We start from the raw sequence: 18281 nt of genomic DNA on the forward strand, positions 1-18281 counted from the left end.
AGATTTATAGTAATTATAAGATCAAACTTGTGTAAATCTTTGTGTATAAATTGGAACGGTGTCATTACCAGGACTTGTATGTAAGCAAAGGCCAGACAAGTCTTAGTTTTAGTTATGATTTGTGGCATGAGAACAGACAGATTTACTAATACGATATACAGCAGGAAGCTGAAGGAAAATGGCATGTGTTTCTTTATATCAATATAGTCAATATTCTCACACTGGGAATAGAGACAATTACGTTGACACCCTCAAATTATTGTATTAATATGTATATTAGGATCATATATTTACATTTAGTCATTTAGCAGATGCTCTTATCCAGAGTGACTTACAGTAAGTAGACAGGTAAGTAGGGTGAAGTGCCTTGCCCAAGGACCCAACGTAATTCGGCATGGCCAGGAACCGAACCGGCAACCTTCTGATTAATAGCCCGATTCCCTAACCGCTCAGCCATCTGACCCCTACGTGTATATATGGGAGTCAGATGGCTGAGCGGTGAGGGAGTCGAGCTAGTAATCTGAAGGTTGCCAGTTCGATTCCCCGCCGTGCCAAAATGACATTGTGTCCTTGGGCAAGGCACTTCACCCTACTTGCTTCGGGGGGAATGTCCCTGTACTTACTGTAAGTCGCTCTGGATAAGAGCGTCTGCTAAATGACTAAATGTAAATGTAAATATGGTGACATTTCTAATATCTCATTTGAGACTGTATCTAAAGTTAAAGGAAATATAAAACATGAACACGAGATGTATACACCACCACCCAGAGCACCCCCCACAGCACCCCCCACAGCACCACGCACAGCACCACGCACAGCACCAGCCAGTCCACCCACAGCACCATGCAGAGCACCATCTACAACACCAGCCGATCCACCCATAGCATAGCCCACAGCACCGCCCACAATAACACGAATCACTATAGATATAATTTGTTCCCAATCACGTAAAAATATTTTCAATCCATTGCCTCCAATTCCTTTGTCTGTACCACTTGCCTCCCTCTTTGCCTCCTCAGCAGCCCTGGCTGCATCATCATACATCTTGTTTGTATAGCAGGACCCTCCACTGCTCTCTATCATGTTCTCTATCTTGTCCATCAGCTGTTTGACTTGGACTCTGTTGCTTGCATCTTTATTGTTGAACAGTTGATACCTTCCACCACACTGTTCAATTAGTTTAGTAAAATCGTTGCTCTCTTTGACTAGTTGTTCTACAGTCTTACCCTCCAGCAGGTCTCCGTGGGTGAAGAGGATGATGGCATGGTCTGCCAGACGTGGTCCAAACAGTGCTTGATAGATTTAAGTTTGTAGTTTGTATTAACCCTTGTGTTATCTTCGGGTCATTCTGACCCATCAGTCATTGTGACCCACCGTCGTATTGCGACAGATTTACCGCATACAAAGACAAAGTGAAGCCTTTTCTTTTAACCGTTGGGCTGTCTCAGACCCCCCACATTGCAAAGGTTAAAAGAAAATTATTTTAATTTGTTTTTGTATTGGGTAAAATTGGGTAAACACAACGATGGTTCGTTATGAACCTTTGGGTCATGTGACCCGAAGGCAGCACGAGGGTTAACATTGTCAGAAGACGAGCAAAGTCGTTACATATACAGAGTTCTATCATTTGTTTTCAAAGAAAAAAAAAAAAAAAAAAAAGTTTTAACAGAGAGAGGTAAATGATGTCAATATAAAGAGGAGCAGGCCTAGTTAAATTCTTTATAGACCTTTTTTGGAACGTAAACAATAACAGATCAGTTTAGAGCGCAAGGCCCTGAACTACATCCGGCTAGCGCGTTTCAATGTCTTGTCATTGACAGATCATGGACAAGAGAAAAGAGAAGATCACTTGTTACTAAGAGCCCGATACCAAGAAGTTGAAGTAGCAAGGTGAACACGTTACAAATGTTACAAAAAATTGATGGTTACAAACTGTAAAATGCATGTAAAAAGTAGGATGGTCTGTTTTAACCCGTTTAGTTTGCTTATGAAGAAACGCTTGCTTGTTGGCTACTTGACTATTCATTTGTGCAATAAAATGTTTTTAGTTTTTAACAGTGCTCTTAATGTCTGTGTGTGTGTGCGTGTGTGTGTGTGGGGGGTGGGGCTTTAACCATTTGCATGCACCCCCCTCCTCTCCCCCTTGCACTTACTCCACTCACAGCATCACCCACACAACCAACCACCCACAGCACCACCCACAGCACCACCCGCAGCACCACCCGCAGCACCACCCACACCACTCACAGCACCACCCACAGCACCACCTACAGTCCAACCAACACCACCACCCACAACACCACCCACAGCTCCCAAAAAAACACCCGCAGCACCCCCAAGACCATCCGCAACAGCACCCACAACAAGACCCACAACAAGACCCACAACAAGACCCACACCAGCACGAAGAAATAATTGAAATCCAATTTATTTTCTTTTGGCAACTTTTGTTATTACTGTTCCTGCTATTTCATTTGTTACTTCTGTATTTCCTTTCTCTATTTTGCTCTTATTTTCATGTGTTTCTCGACGTGGTCTCGCCTCAGCATCCCTTTCATATTTTGATCTGCATCTTTCTTCAGTTTCTTTTACTATTCTTCTATGCTCACTTTCTTTTCGTTCCTGTTCTCTGCGTTCTCTCTCCTCAGCCTCTTGACGTTCTCTCTCCTCTTCCTCCCTCTGTGCCTCCTCAGCAGCCCTGACTGCAGCCTGAAACATCTCACTGGTATAACAGGACCCTCCACTGCTCTCTATCATGTTCTCTATCTTGTCCATCAGCTGTTTGACTTGGACTCTGTTGCTTGCATCTTTATTGTTGAACAGTTGATACCTTCCCCCACACTGGTCAATTAGTTTAGTAAAATCTTTGCTCTCTTTGACTAGTTGTTCTACAGTCTTACCCTCCAGCAGGTCTCCGTGGGTGAAGAGGATGATGGCATGGTCTGCCAGACGTGGTCCAAACAGTGCTTGATAGATTTCAATCATGCTTTTCTCCTGCTCTGTGAATCGGTTATTGACTGGCATGACTATGAGAAAGGCATGAGGCCCTGGGGCACACTCATACAGTTAGGTCCATAAATATTTGGACATTGACACAATTTTCATCATTTTGGCTCTGTATACCACCACAATGGATTTGAAATGAAACAATCAAGATGTGCTTTAAGTGCAGACTTTCAGCTTTAATTTCAGGGTATTTACATCCAAATCAGGTGAACGGTGTAGGAATTACAACACATTTTATATGTGGCCCCCCCCCTTTTTAAAGGGACCAAAAATAATTGGACAAACTAACATAATCATAAATCTAATTGTCACTTTTAATACTTGGTTGCAAATCCTTTGCAGTCAATGACAGCCTGAAGTCTGGAACCCATAGACATCACCAGACGCTGGGTTTCGTCCCTGGTGATGCTCTGCCAGGCCTCTACTGCAACTGTCTTCAGTTCCTGCTTGTTCTTGGGGCATTTTCCCTTCAGTTTTGTCTTTAGCAAGTGAAATGCATGCTCAATTGGATTTAGGTCAGGTGATTGACTTGGCCATTGCAGAACATTCCACTTCTTTGCCTTAACCCTTGTGTTATCTTCGGGTCATTCTGACCCATCAGTCATTGTGACCCACAGTCGTATTGCGACAACTTTACCGCATACAAAAACAAAGTGAAGCATTTTCTTTTAACCGTTGGGCTGTCTCAGACCCCCCACATTGCGAAGGTTAAAAGAAAATTATTTTTATTTGTTTTTGTATTGGGTAAAATTGTCTAAATACAACGATGGTTCGTTATGAACCTTTGGGTCATGTGACCCGAAGGCAGCACAAGGGTTAAAAAACTCTTTGGTTGCTTTCGCAGTATGCTTCGGGTCATTGTCCATCTGCACTGTGAAGCGCCGTCCTATGAGTTCTGAAGCATTTGGCTGAATCTGAGCAGATAATATTGCCAGAAACACTTCAGAATTCATCCTACTGCTTTTGTCAGCAGTCACATCATCGATAAATACAAGGGAACCAGTTCCATTGGCAGCCATACATGCCCACGCCATAACACTACCTCCACCATGCTTCACTGATGAGGTGGTATGCTTTGGATCATGAGCAGTTCTTTCCCTTCTCCATACTCTTCTCTTCCCATCATTCTGGTACAAGTTGATCTTGGTCTCATCTGTCCATAGGATGTTGTTCCAGAACTGTACAGGGTCTTTTAGATGTTTTTTGGCAAACTCTAATCTGGTCTTCCTGTTTTTGAGACTCACCAATGGTTTACATCTTGTGGTGAACCCTCTGTATTTACTCTGGTGAAGTCTTCTCTTAATTTTTGACTTTGACACAGATACGCCTACCTCCTGGAGAGTGTTATTGATCTGGCCAACTGTCGTGAAGGGGTTTTTCTTCACCAGGGAAAGAATTCTTCTGTCATCCACCACAGTTGTTTTCCGTGGTCTTCCGGGTCTTTTGGTGTTGCTGAGCTCACCAGTGCGTTCTTTCTTTTTAAGAATGTACCAAACAGTTGATTTGGCCACACCTAATGTTTTTGCTATCTCTCTGATAGGTTTGTTTTGATTTTTCAGCCTAACGACTTCATATTGAGAGTTGACAGCAACAGATTCCAAACACAAATACCATACTTGAAATGAACTCAAGACCTTTTATCTGCTCCTTGTCAATGAAATAACGAACTCCCATGAGGGAATAACATACACCTGGCCATGGAACAGCTGAGCAGCCAATTGTCCAATTACTTTTGGTCCCTTAAAAAGGGGGGGGGGCACATATAAAATGTATTGTAATTCCTACACCGTTCACCTGATTTGGATGTAAATACCCTGAAATTAAAGCTGAAAGTCTGCACTTAAAGCACATCTTGATTGTTTCATTTCAAATCCATTGTGGTGGTATACAGAGCCAAAATGATGAAAATTGTGTCAATGTCCAAATATTTATGGACCTAACTGTAGATGCTCCTGCAAATCTCTAATGTCAGTTCTTCCACAGAGAGACTTGTGTCAAACAGCCCTGGGCTGTCAGCCACAAATACCTTTTTTCCATTTACTGCAGCCTGCTCAACTTGAGTTGTCAGTGTTACAGAAGACATACTCATCTCAGATTTGAAATACTCTCCACCGAGGATGGTGTTTCCTGTTGCACTCTTTCCCGCACCAGACTTGCCAAGCAGAATCAGCCTCCTCTCTGGAAGGTTATTATCAGGAGTGGGGGAAATCCTTGGCGGTCCTACATCTATTAATGAGAAAAAATACACTCGTAAACATTAACCCTTGTGTTATCTTCGGGTCATTCTGACCCATCAGTCATTGTGACCCACCGTCGTATTGCGACAAATTTACCTCCTACAAAAACAAAGTGAAGCATTTTCTTTTAACTGTCGGGCTGTCTCAGACCCCCCACATTGCAATGGTTAAAAGAAAATAATTGTTATTTGTTTTTGTATTGGGTAAAATTGGGTAAACACAACGGTGGTTCGTTATGAACCTTTGGGTCATGTGACCCGAAGGCAGCACAAGGGTTAAAGCAAGGAGGTATGCTAATGTTGCTGCACAACACAGTGATCACGTGGTAGATCCATCAAACTACAACATATTGTTACACTGTTAACATTAAAGTTTAAGTTAGAAGCTATGAAGTCTTAGTATTGTTATTTGAGTGACAAACAGGCAACTGGTGAAAGAAAGTGTAATAAAACTCTTACCAGAATAGGAAGGCCTAACTTTTTTCAGAAGTGATTTAACCTGGTTTTCATGGCCACTCTTGTTGTTGAACACATGGTATCTTCTCTCGTATTTTACCATAACTTTTTTGAGGTCTTCAGACTCAGAAATGTAATCGTCTATTGTTTGGTCTTCCAGTTCATCCCCTCTAGTAAACAGGATCCATGTTCGTTTCAGACGCTCCTCACCGAGTAGACCTTCAATTCTTATGACAGTATTCTGCTCCTCTGGAGTAAACCTGTCGATTTTCAACACCAGAAGGAACACCTGGTGTGTATGTGAAGGCTGCTGGAGGATCTCCTGGCGTATTTTCTGCTCAATTTCTTCATCAGAAAGATCTGGGTCACAGAATCCAGGGGTGTCATGCACCACAACATTTAGTCCTCTGTAGTTAACGGTTACTGTTGCACATGCTCGTGTCACACCTTTAGGCAATTTTCTCGATATGAAACCTTTGTGCCCAAGAATAGTGTTTCCTGAAGCACTCTTTCCAGCTCCGACCTTGCCGAGCAACACAAAGTGTTGGTCTGAGTGTTGGTCTGAATCTTGAATATCTTGAACCATTTTCACACTCACAGACTGAACACAGGTACAGGACACCTGGCAAACAACATGAGAGATGTTACTTTCACTAAATCAAGATTTCTGAATAGTTACATTAAATGTCACTGTTTAGTGACACTGTTTTGGCAGGGATATAAGCCACTGAGCTAATAAGCTAAAAGTAGCCTACATATTTGAAAGTCAGTCTGAAGTTATATGTAAATGAGAATATGTTCTGTATGATCCATGTCTCACAGAAGTACACAACACATTATACAAAAGTTTGCTTAATCGTTTGAAAACATTTGGTTTGATGTGGTGAAAATGACTGTTTGAAAATCAAAGGAAACCAAAGATGGTTTAAATTCATCAGCATATAGGCCTACTGTGAAATTCACACTCATATACTTTGGAAAGCTCTGGTGCACTTGAACAGTGCAGCATAACATTGACAAATAATAGTTTTACCCCTAACTTTAGTCGCAGCAAACAAATAACTATAAATGCAAGACGTTTAATTGGTGCTTGGGTTGGGTAATTGGTGTATTTATTATTATGATTTAATATTATTATTCCACCCTAACTATTTTTGCACTACATACACAATAATTAATAGGTGTGGAGGTGATTAAAAAAAATCCCAGAAATTGAAAGCTACCCTCTAGTTCCCAACAGTTTCTGTTCAAGTCCATGCGTAAAATCGTAATTTAACCTTTTCATGTTCCTGTTAAATTTGCCTGAAAACGCCTAAACAGCATACCCAAAGTAAATTGGAAGCTGTTCTTGAACCATTTGGAGTACATGCATTTAAATGATCTCTTTTGAAAGCTGACACTCTGAAGTTATGTCCCCTGTTGTCAGGACCCCTGTCAGTCCTTCTAGTGTTGAGTAATAGAAGCTTGAACACAAGGAAAGTGAAAATTTCTATTTCCGCCTAGATTTTGTTTTGAAAACAGAGGCCTGAATAGGCCTAGAGGTGGTAGGTATTATCTGGAAGACTAAATTGGACCACAGGTTGAAGCCTTACCCAATTCAAATCAAAAGTCAAACATAATACCACAATATATTCATATTTGACACATGTTTTTATAAGAGTACATCCAGGAATTTTCTAAAAGGGTCTTTTGGAGACTCCAAAATGACCCTTTGTAACCAAGGTCAAGGTCAAATAAAAAGGTATTTTTTTCATAATTGTTATCTCTGGCCCATCTCTGGTACTTAGAAATATCATATATAATAGCTAAATCCCTAATTAGTAATACTGAAACACAAAAACTGAAGCATGAACACATTGGAGTGCTTTATCTGATTCCAAGGATTGGCGCACAAAGAACACTGATTCTGTCAACCATATTGCGCAATCGACTGTTATTTTGAAGGCTCCACAGACGCATACAAATGAGGTATTGGCATTTTCAGCTAGCTATCAGCTACAAGGCTAACGAGCTAATTTCAGAGCCAGTCGAAGCCAGTTCGAGAAATTTGTTTAGAACGAGTGTGGGGGGGGGGGGGGGGCGGGGGGGGGGGGGCAGGACGCACAGACCTAGTTGGCTTTAGAGGGCTGTCAACGGGGCATGGAAGCTCCTATTGGGTCGAACAAGGTGTCAATCAAAAGGGGAGGGTTCAACGGACATTTTGAGACCTTCATTTTGTAAATTCTCCGTTGATAAACCGGAGAAAATAACACTTTTATGTGAACAAGTTGTTTCTTCCGTCGGCTAACTTGCATAATGAAACAAAGGATAATGGCTATTCATGAACGTAAAACATTGTATTTGGACGAATAACTTTACATGGTTAGATACTTTGAACCCTTGGGACTTACGCAGATCAAGTTTTGATGGCATGATTTGCACACCTGGACCTATTTGAACAACTTAGGGTGAGTACAACTTTTTTCTTTGGCATTGTTGAAGGAATGTTCACCGGAAAAAGACGTTGACTTTGCTTGCTATTGCGACTTGATCTTGAATTGGTCTATTTCAATGGAAGCACAAGAATCGTAGCTTTCCAACGATGTATAACATGTGTAGCGTCTAAAAAATATATTTTTTAGAATTTAGTGCGTCGTAACTGAGGAAGGGGGAGGCAGCATTTTTGTCTCGCGGGCGAAACAGGAGCGTTACAAATCCCAAAACCTACAAAACGTTTCCCCTCTTTCACGTCAAAGTTAATAAAATAACGTACCTGTTTTCTACAGGTTCCGTTTTCACGTCCAAACCGAACTGCTAAGAAGTTAAGGTTAAAATGGCAAACGCTATGGTGTGGAACTGAGGTAACTTGTCCAAATGAAATTGTTACACCCTAGAACGCTTTAGCCGAATTTATGCAGCTCTTTTCTTCGGATTCTGAGTAGAAAAGAGTGTCGTTTGTCAAATTCGTCAAAGATGTAGCCTACAAAGATGACTCGGAAACAAGTTCCGGTCATAGGCAGTCTTGAAAGGCAGCAAAGCGAAACCAAAAAAATACTCTGCAAGGTACCTTACTTACTTACTGAGTCCAGCTAGTAGAACTATAGCGTTATGTAAACCTCGACTTTGTGTCTTAGTGTGGCATAGTGTATATAGCCTCCTGTTTTAACGCCAGACGACTCGAATATCAAACTGAAGTTGGTAAAATCCCAGTGAGAACGCTGACTTTCCTACTCACAACGTTGCAATAGCAGGTATGTTTTCTGTCTGTCCAATATACGATTGCCGATTTATAATTTGACAGCAATGAATAAATGTGTGTATTTGTGTTGTCAATAGTAATTTGATGTGTGTAGGCGTTGTTTACTGTTAGAATGTAGACTATTCGAAATTTGGTTTAAATGAAGATAAATATGGTAGACCACGTTGATAACGTTTATTCGCTAGTAGGGTGTCGTTAGTTTTGGTTCGATTTTGGTCAACGACGTAATAACTAGCTTATAGTGAGACCTCCTGACAACACAATTAACCTAAAAAGTGGTTCATAGCAGGCCTAATGAATTAGTATGATAATGGTGATCATTATTTTCAATATGATCTGCCTCTGCCTCTTGCAGGGGAAATGAGAATTCTCATTTCCCCTGCAAGAGGCAGCCTCATCATTGAATCAAAACGAATAAATTTGGCAGACCGGTGTACAAATTGACCTAATCTCTAAGACTTAAACGTCCTTTTAAGTTTTCCCTTCTCGTGATATTTTCAGGCATTTAGCCTACTCATATTGCATTCATTCATGAATAAAGAACCCCCTTTGAAGATTATTCTACGACGTTACCGGCAGTAGAAGATGGAATCGCGATTCAAACAGTACCATCTGCTAACTAAAAATATGCCCCCAAAAACGTAAATAAGCTTGACATTTATTTAGTGGAAAATCGCTCATTCATAAAAAGCTCACTGGTAGCGATCATTGTCAGTAACAACGCCAAGTGCGATATAGCCCTGTGTGGAGAAGCTGCCCCGGTAAATTGTACTACTACGGTACAGTACTAGACTACTGCTGTGTTCGTCTCGGTAGCGATTGCGTTGGTTGAATTGGATTTAACGTTCCGTTGTACGGTTTAGGCTGAAATTAATTATTTTCATGAACAGATTGACAAAGTTTAGGCTGTGGCAATGAAGTTCAAGTTAGTAGTTAGATAGACTTTTGATTTAAGTAAGGGGAGTGCCGAACATGTTCTGTCGCCGTTTGACTTCCTACAGTACAGCTGTGTAGATGTTTTTGTAGTGTCTCGCATAGGCTACAGCGTTGCAGTGATACACTGGATTGAAACCACAGGTAATGATAATTTCACTCACAAATCGTTTACTTGTAATCTAATGTCATAATAAATCCTACAACGAAAATGTATATGTGAGGAATGTTTATTTTAACGATTGAAAACAGATAACGCTACATCATAGACCACTGTAGTATGTGTTGCCCGGGCAACACAGGCTAATGTCATGATGCTAATACTTCAGTGAAATAGTAGACTACTGTTTCCGAAAGTAGATGTACTTCCTTAATAATATCAGCTTATACTGTACATTACACATCACAATTGTGTGTCATATCACAAAGTAAAATGAGTAAATAGTTATCACCCTGGCCTCTTTGCTTGTGGCGTTTCTGCAGCTGCCTTGCAGTAAAGCTATAGTTAGCCTAGCTATCCCCCAAGTTAACAGATGCGAAACGAATGTTCTACCAAAGGTAGTCACGTGTGTTTACGTGACGTTAGTGACGTAGTGAAGCTATTTAGGTACGTAGTTATTGTGAGAATAAGAGAAACAGGAAAACAATACAAATATATATGTGAGAGAACAAAGGTTGTGCTCTCGCCGAAGGCTTGAGCACACCCAATGATATCATCTTGTCTCGCAGGCTCAAGGGCGCATTGGTTAACTTGGAAATGTATTTTTCACTTTTCTCGGCGACGAACATAGTATAGATAATAATACGAATGAGTTTTGCAAATAGATATTTCTTTCGAAAATTAACAAAATATTGGTGGGAACGATTGTGTCTTTCCCAAACTTTGGGTGTGACTAGTCCCCATGGTCCCTATGCAAACCTACGCCCTTGGATGACAGCGAGAAGCAGACAAGAAAGAGAAGAGTGGGAGGGTGACATTAATATACTATCACGAGGACCTGAGAAACGGAAGAGACTTTATCCAGAACTCGGAATTGAAAACGGGGAGTTCAGTTGCATTCCTCCGTGCTTTCACTGGTCTGATGCGTATTAGTTGATTGGAGTGAAGGAGGAGTCTTGGTGCGCTATCTTCCTCCAGAACTTTAGTTAATCTAACTCCATTTTGTTTAAAAAGAAAAAAAAATTGACGTACGTGCATACTGCATGCAGTAGCCTACAGTATATACGCCTAGTCTACAAGCAGTGTCTCACGAACGGCAGTCGTATCCCAAAAGCGAAACCAAACGACTCCTCAGCAACAAGACGCGCCTTTTTTCTCGTCTACCTGAGCTAATACGTTCGGTAACATAGGCTACTTAGACTTTGTGTGTGGCGTTAATTTTGATACAACAAGAAGGTCAAAACTGTTAGGAATTGCCATAGAGTGAGAACGTTGACTTTACTTCAGAAGAAAACAAACTACAACGTTGCGCAGTCAGGTAGGTTTTCAGATCATTTTATAGCAGTTAATAAATATGGGTACTTCTGTTGACGGATATAATTTGATTTGCTGGCGTATAATAGAACAGTAGGCTATATTGTTGTGTCAAAGTAGTTTGCTATTTAATTAGATATGCTATGATTTGCACACATTTACTTAACGGATAAAGCTAATCAAAACAAGAATATTGGTGATTGAGACAGCATTTGTGAAAATAGGACTAACGTTACATATCACTGTATGTCATAAGTTTTAAGTATGTTACATGCTTTTCTGTAAGCTATTTGTTGTTTACATCAGTGGTTTTTGTTTTTTGCTAACAGACCTGCACAAGAACAATGAACAGCATTGGACCCGCTGAATTGAGGATTGTACTGCTTGGTAAAACTGGCGTGGGGAAGAGTGCCACAGGAAACACCATTCTGGGACGAGATGTGTTTCATTCTGATTTAGGCTTTTCTTCAGTTACCACACAATGTCAGCTGGCAACTGCTGTTATTGGAGAGCAGACCATTTCTGTTGTTGACACTCCAGACTTCTTCTATTCAACACACACAGAGGACTTGGACTCAGAGATCAGGAGAAGTATTACTCTGTGTGGCTCAGGGCCTCATGCCTTTGTTTATGTTCTGAAGCTGGAAACATTCACAGAGCAAGAGGCAGATGTAGTGAAAGTGATTCAGAAACGATTTGGGGAGGCTGCAGATAAGTACACCACTATTGTGTTCACTCATGCAGATACACTGAATGGTGCAAACCTGGAGGACAATCCACTCTTATTAGACCCAAATGGTGGGAGATATCCCATATTTAATAATAAAGACAGAGCAAACAGGCAGCAGGTACCTGAGCTGCTGGAGAAGATCAGCATAATGGTGACAGAGAATGAAGGTAGCTACTACACAATGGAGATGCTTGATGAGGCAGAAAGAAAGGCAGAGGAAGAGATAGAGATGCTGCGAGAGGAGATACACAGGAAGGAAGAGAGGAAGAGGGAGGAGGAGCAGAGGGAGTTAGAGAGGATAGTGATAGAGACAGAGGTGCGTGTATTCAAAGAGTTGAAAGAGAAACGTCAAAGACAGATGGCTAAAGAAAAGAATAGGGAAGAGATTTTGAAACGAATGAAACAGGAGGGTAGCATTCTGAGTGTACCTAAAGAGATGGGAAATACGAATATTGAAAGGATAAATACGGAGAACAAAGAAACAACAAGACTTGTTACTAGTAGGGCATTAGACAGAAATGAAGTCTCTAAAGTATGCAGATCCAATTGGGTATGGGTTCTTGCTTTTATCTTTGCTGTTGTGGTTATAAGTTGTGTGTTGTTGCTAATCCACAACTATACATAAACAATGTTCTGGACAGCAATCAGACAATCTTGTCATCCATATTAAGATTGACAATGTATGGCTAGTGATTTAATAATGGGCCCCGGGGAAGGTTGTGAAGTATTTGGATGTTAGAACATATGCCTTAAAATGAAGTGAGTGTACATGTCTCTAAAATTCCATCTTAAAAATACCCAAAAACAATGATGCTAAAACCTTTACTGATTTACGCCGGTATAGAAGAAAAGAAGGGAAAACTCCAAGGGACAGGAATGATTAGGAAGCGCCAGTCAAGTCTACCAGCTGCAGGCTGACCTTGAGATCCTAAGTATCACTAACTCAGCAGATCAAGAGTATAAAAGATAGAACACAAAGAGCAGATCTTTAGTTCGATACCCGGGGTTCCAAACTGGGGATTTCGATTTTGTGAAGACTCAATAAACTTTCTGCATCAAACTCTGCTGAGATTCCTGACCAGTTTTTGAACTTAGAATTTGAAGAAAACCTGACGGTTTTATACCTGAGGACAGCATTGAGGCTTGACAAAAAAGTTGTGAACCTGGTTTTAAGACTCAGTTTGTCCATTTAACATACTTAGTGAAAGGCATTCCCAACCCCTTCAGTGATAAACAACCCAAAAGTACAGGCCACACAATAATATGATATATTGTACATATGTAGAAGAATGTGTTCCTTTTCACTGGGGAGATCACTCCTGTGATCTTTCTCATTTTACTTTTTTTTTTAATGACAAATCTATTAGAACCTCTATTACCGGTCACCAACAAGAGTTAAGGTGCATGTTTGCGTACAGACCACATCCCCTACATGGGTGTCAGCTCATGTGACAGCTTCTCAACAGTTATCTCACCATGTCTTGGTAGAAGACACACCCACAAGCACACACACGCCTGAAGCCATTTTGTCATGTCTTATGATCTATCTTTGCCCTCTTCCCTACTGTTACTATTGCTGCCTGAATAGAAAGCTACACATCCACAAACAATCCTTTCATAAATGAAATCATAGTTGAGAAAATGAGAATAAAACAGACTGTTATAACATGATACAAAATGTTATTTGTCACTATCTTATTGATATTAATCATAATATTAAGCTTTCACACATGATTCTATAAACCATTAAATTCACAACTGCAGACAAACTTACAGGGTTAATACTGAAGATGTATTAGATATTACCCAATTGCTGTGAAAGTACCGAGTCTATGAAGTGAATCGCCAAGTACAAGTTCAAGACAAAATCAACGTATTTATTATAAAGTAGATAAAGTGCAGGTGTCTGATACACAAGTTGAGCATCTCAGAAGACTGGACAAAGAATACAGGAATAAAGGGCAGTTAAATATTATCACAATATGGAGGGTTTTACTCTCACAAGAAACATCAGGGGGTGATAACCAACATAGCCTTTGCAAGCACAGAAAGAGGACGCTGCATGCTGGTCTAGATAGCTTTTGGTTAGGTCTTCAGACAGGGCTCCTAGAAATGGCCTTGACGCTCCTCCTATTGTCCTCGTTCAAAGTTGCATGTCATTATACACTTTGGTAATATTGTGACCTCTGACCTACTAGTCACAGGCATTTCCTAGTCGCACCTTACAAAGAACTAACTTATGGCTATGCAGGTATAAGCAAATAGCAAAAGGTCAGTTTATCAATGATACAAGCGACATAACTCATAAGTACATGACATATTTCTCTCCTGGACATGACCAAGGGTTATGTTCTCATGATCTTAATATAGCAGGATATAGATCAAACATTGGATATTATATTCAGAGCATTCCAAAAAGTAATAAAGTAATCATTATCTTTAATTATTATTAACTTATCAGTTGTTGAGAACAGACCTCTTCAATACACAGTAACCTTGGGGTGTAGGGTCACAACCCGCCCTCTGCAGAGGATTCAAAACACAGCAGCCCGCCTGATCTTCAACTTACCCAGACGCTCCCATGTTACCCTGCTCCTCATCTCCCTCCACTGGCCACCCATCACGGCCCGCATCAGATTCAAGACCCTGGTACTGACCTTCCGAGTGGTAAACGGGACTGCACCTGACTACATCCAGTCTCTCCTTACACCCCCACCCGCCACCTATGGTCTTCTTCTGACAACCGTCTGGTGGTCCCACCTCTCAAGAGCGCCCGGTCCCAACACAAGCTCTTCTCCTGTCTGGCCCCCCAATGGTGGAATCATCTCACCACCTCCATCAGAGATACTGACTCTCCACCTTCAAGAGAAGGCTAAAGACACACTTGTTCCGGGAGTACAACAGTACTTAGGAAAGATTTGTTGGATCAGATGTTATGTTGTTTTATTTCCTCCAGGAACACAATGACATTTGTTGGTTAGTTGTAACTGTAACTACTTGCACTCGCTGTGAATTATATTATTGTTGCTTGACCTTCCTCCAGGTACACTCTAGCACTTTCGAGGATCTTGTTGTTTAATTGTAATTTGTTTAACTACATGCTCTTCTGGTCCTACCCATTGGCACTTATTTGCTTTTCACAATGTATGCTTCATGTTTTTGTTAATTAACAGTTACAGTTTTTAACAGCGCTCTTAATGTCTCTGTGTGTGTGCGTGTGTGTGTGTGGGGGGTGGGACCTTAACTATTTGCATGCACCCCCCTCCTCTCCCCCTTGCACTAACTCCACTCACAGCATCACCCACACAACCAACCACCCACAGCACCACCCACAGCACCACCCACAACACCACCCACAGCACCACCCACACTACCCACACCATAACCCACACCACAACTTACAGCATCACCCACACCAGCCAAAGCACCCAAAAAAACACCCACAGCACCACCCGCAGCACCAACCGCAACACCAACTGCAGCACCAACCACAGCACCTCCAGGACCACCCACAACAGCACCCACAGCAGCACCCACAATAGCAACCACAACAGCACCCACAGCAGCACCCACAATAGCACAAAGACATTTTTGAAATCCAATTTCTTTTATACTTTTGTCAGCTTTTCCATTTGCTTTCTCTGTTTTGCTCTTATTTTCCTGTTTTTCTCGACCTGCTCTCTCCTTAGCAGCCCTTTCACATTTTGATCTGCATCTTTCTTCAGTTTCTTTTACTATTCTTCTATGCTCACTTTCTTTTCGTTCATGTTCTCTACGTTCTCTCTCCTCAGCCTCTTGACGTTCTCTCTCCTCTTCCTCCCTCTGTGCCTCCTCAGCAGCCCTGGCTGCAGCCTGAAACATCTCACTGGTATAGCAGGACCCTCCACTGCTCTCTATCATGTTCTCTATCTTGTCCATCAGCTGTTTGACTTGGACTCTGTTGCTTGCATCTTTATTGTTGAAGAGTTGATACCTTCCCCCACACTGGTCAATTAGTTTAGTAAAATCTTTGCTCTCTTTGACTAGTTGTTCTACAGTCTTACCCTCCAGCAGGTCTCCGTGTGTGAAGAGGATGATGGCATGGTCTGCCAGACGTGGTCCAAACAGTGCTTGATAAATATCAATAATGTGTTTCTCCTGCTCTGTGAATCAGTTATTGACTGGCATGACTATGACAAAGGCATGAGGCCCTGGGGCACACTCATAGAAGCTCCTGCAAATGGCTTCAGTCATTTCTTCCTCAGAGAGACTTCTGTCAAACAGTCCTGGGGCGTCAACCACACAGACATCTTTTCCGTTTACTGCAGCCCGCTCAACTTGAGTTGTCTGTGTTACAGCAGACATACCCATCTTAGATTTGAAATACTCTCCACCGAGGATGGTGTTTCCTGTTGCACTCTTTCCCGCACCAGACTTGCCAAGCAGAATCAGCCTCCTCTCTGGAAGGTTATCATCAGGAATGAGGGGTGGTCCTACAAGGAAAGAACACAAATCGTAAACATTAAAGCAAGTATGCTAATATTTCTGCACAACACAGTGATCACATGGAAGATACATCAGACTACATCATTGATTGTTAAACTATTAACATGAAAAGTTTATGTAACATTTTTTTTTTTTACTAACTTTTTCCAGCAGTGATTTAACCTGGTTTTCGTGGCCACTCTTGTTGTTGAACACATGGTATCTTCTCTTGTATTTTACCATCACTTCTTTGAGTTTTTGAGAATCAGAAATGTGATCTTCTATTGTTTGATCTTCCAGTTCATCACCTCCAGTAAACAGGATCCATGTTCGTTTCAGACGCTCCTCACGGAGTAGACGTTCAATTCTTCTGACAGTATTCTGCTCCTTTGCGCTAAACCAGACGATTTTCAACACCAGAAGGAATGCCAGATGAAGGCTGGTTGAGGATCTCCTGACTTATTTTCTGCTCAATTTCTTCATCAGAAAGATCTGGGTCACAGAATCCAGGGGTGTCATGCACCACAACATTTAGTCCTCCGTAGTTAACGGTTTGTGTTGCACATCGTGTCACACCTCCAGGCGATTTTTTCAATATGAAACCTTTGCGCCCAAGAATAGTGTTTCCTGAAGCACTCTTTCCAGCTCCAAGCTTGCCGAGCAATACGAAGTGTTGGTCTGAGTGTTGGTCTGAATCTTGAATATCTTGAACCATTTTCACACTCACAGACTGAACACAGGTACAGGACACCTGGCAAACAACATGAGAGATGTTACTTTCACTAAAAAAAGATTTCTGAATAGTTACATTAAATGTCACTGTTTAGTGACACTGTTTTGGCAGGGATATAAGCCACTGAGCTAATAAGCTAATAGTAGCCTACATATTTGAAAGTCAGTCTGAAGTTATATGTAAATGAGAATATGCTCTGTATGATCCATGGCTCACAGAAATACACAACACATTATACAAAAGTTTGCTTAATCATTTCCAAACATTTGGTTTGATGTGGCGAAAATGACATTTGGGGGGGCTCAGGAAACCAAAGATGGTTTAAATTTATCAACACATTATTTGTCCATTTTATGCTGCACTGTTCAAGTGCACCAGAGCTTTCCAATCATTTGACCCCTCACTTTAGTGGGTGGCAGATGGGAGGAGAAAGAGGGAGGGGGGAGAAGGGAGAGGACTCCCTCCTCACCTCCTCTGTGCTGGGCAGGGGAACCCGTATGGCCAGACAACGGCTCCTGATTGGCCCGATGACCATGGAGGTGGAGTTACAGCAGAGAATGAGGCGGCACATCGACATGTACTTTTCCATCGAACGACGCAGTGCATGCTGGGAGTCCTTGGTGAGGCGGTCCACCTCAGTCAGTAAGAACACAGAGAGAGAAATAATCTAGGGTTAAAATGAATAACAGCATCTCACCCTCACCAGGCCCTGGCAGGAAACACAGTGAGGAGGTCATGGAAGAATACTGCTTGTATGCTCATTTCCTTTCTTAATAAAACTGTACAAAGATAAAAGATTTTAGTCGTTGATATTCAGATTTCCAGCACAATGACCTCACACCTTGAGCCCCACTCTGGTACACTGCACACACATGCTGACACACACACACACACCATTGTTGAATTGTTTATACCTTCATTATTATGTCTGGAGGGATGCAGTAAGTCAGGAGTTCATAGAGCCTCGCCCGCACCTCCAACAACCTAGAGAGAGAGAGAGAGAGAGAGAGA

The 18281-nt window shown here is 41.5% G+C and overlaps 3 protein-coding genes and 1 pseudogene across 3 annotated transcripts in view; 2 read left to right on the forward strand and 2 right to left on the reverse strand.

Annotated features, from left to right (window-relative positions):
* Positions 1 to 18281, forward strand: part of LOC134013695 (uncharacterized) — a 36456-nt gene that overhangs the window by 8828 nt on the left and 9347 nt on the right. The gene's annotated exons all lie outside the window — the stretch shown is intronic.
* On the reverse strand, positions 2428 to 6284 carry LOC134013513 (GTPase IMAP family member 8-like). Its single transcript, XM_062453018.1, is given in 3 exon segments — positions 2428 to 3057; positions 4943 to 5184; positions 5702 to 6284. Coding segments are annotated over 3 exon segments (1455 nt in total).
* LOC134013742 (GTPase IMAP family member 4-like) lies at positions 10891 to 13673 on the forward strand. The gene is made up of 2 exons (XM_062453441.1): positions 10891 to 11347; positions 11673 to 13673. The coding sequence occupies exon 2, from the start codon at positions 11688 to 11690 to the stop codon at positions 12696 to 12698; it is 1011 nt and encodes a 336-aa protein (XP_062309425.1). The 5' UTR covers positions 10891 to 11347; positions 11673 to 11687; the 3' UTR covers positions 12699 to 13673.
* On the reverse strand, positions 14001 to 17859 carry LOC134013514 (GTPase IMAP family member 9-like; annotated as a pseudogene).

This window comes from Osmerus eperlanus, chromosome 27 (genome assembly GCF_963692335.1).
Source record: "Osmerus eperlanus chromosome 27, fOsmEpe2.1, whole genome shotgun sequence".
NCBI lineage: Eukaryota > Metazoa > Chordata > Actinopteri > Osmeriformes > Osmeridae > Osmerus > Osmerus eperlanus.

Bases quoted from the DNA above. Each gene is read 5' to 3' on its own strand.
- LOC134013742 (XM_062453441.1), top strand. From the start codon at position 11,688: ATGAACAGCATTGGACCCGCTGAATTGAGGATTGTACTGCTTGGTAAA.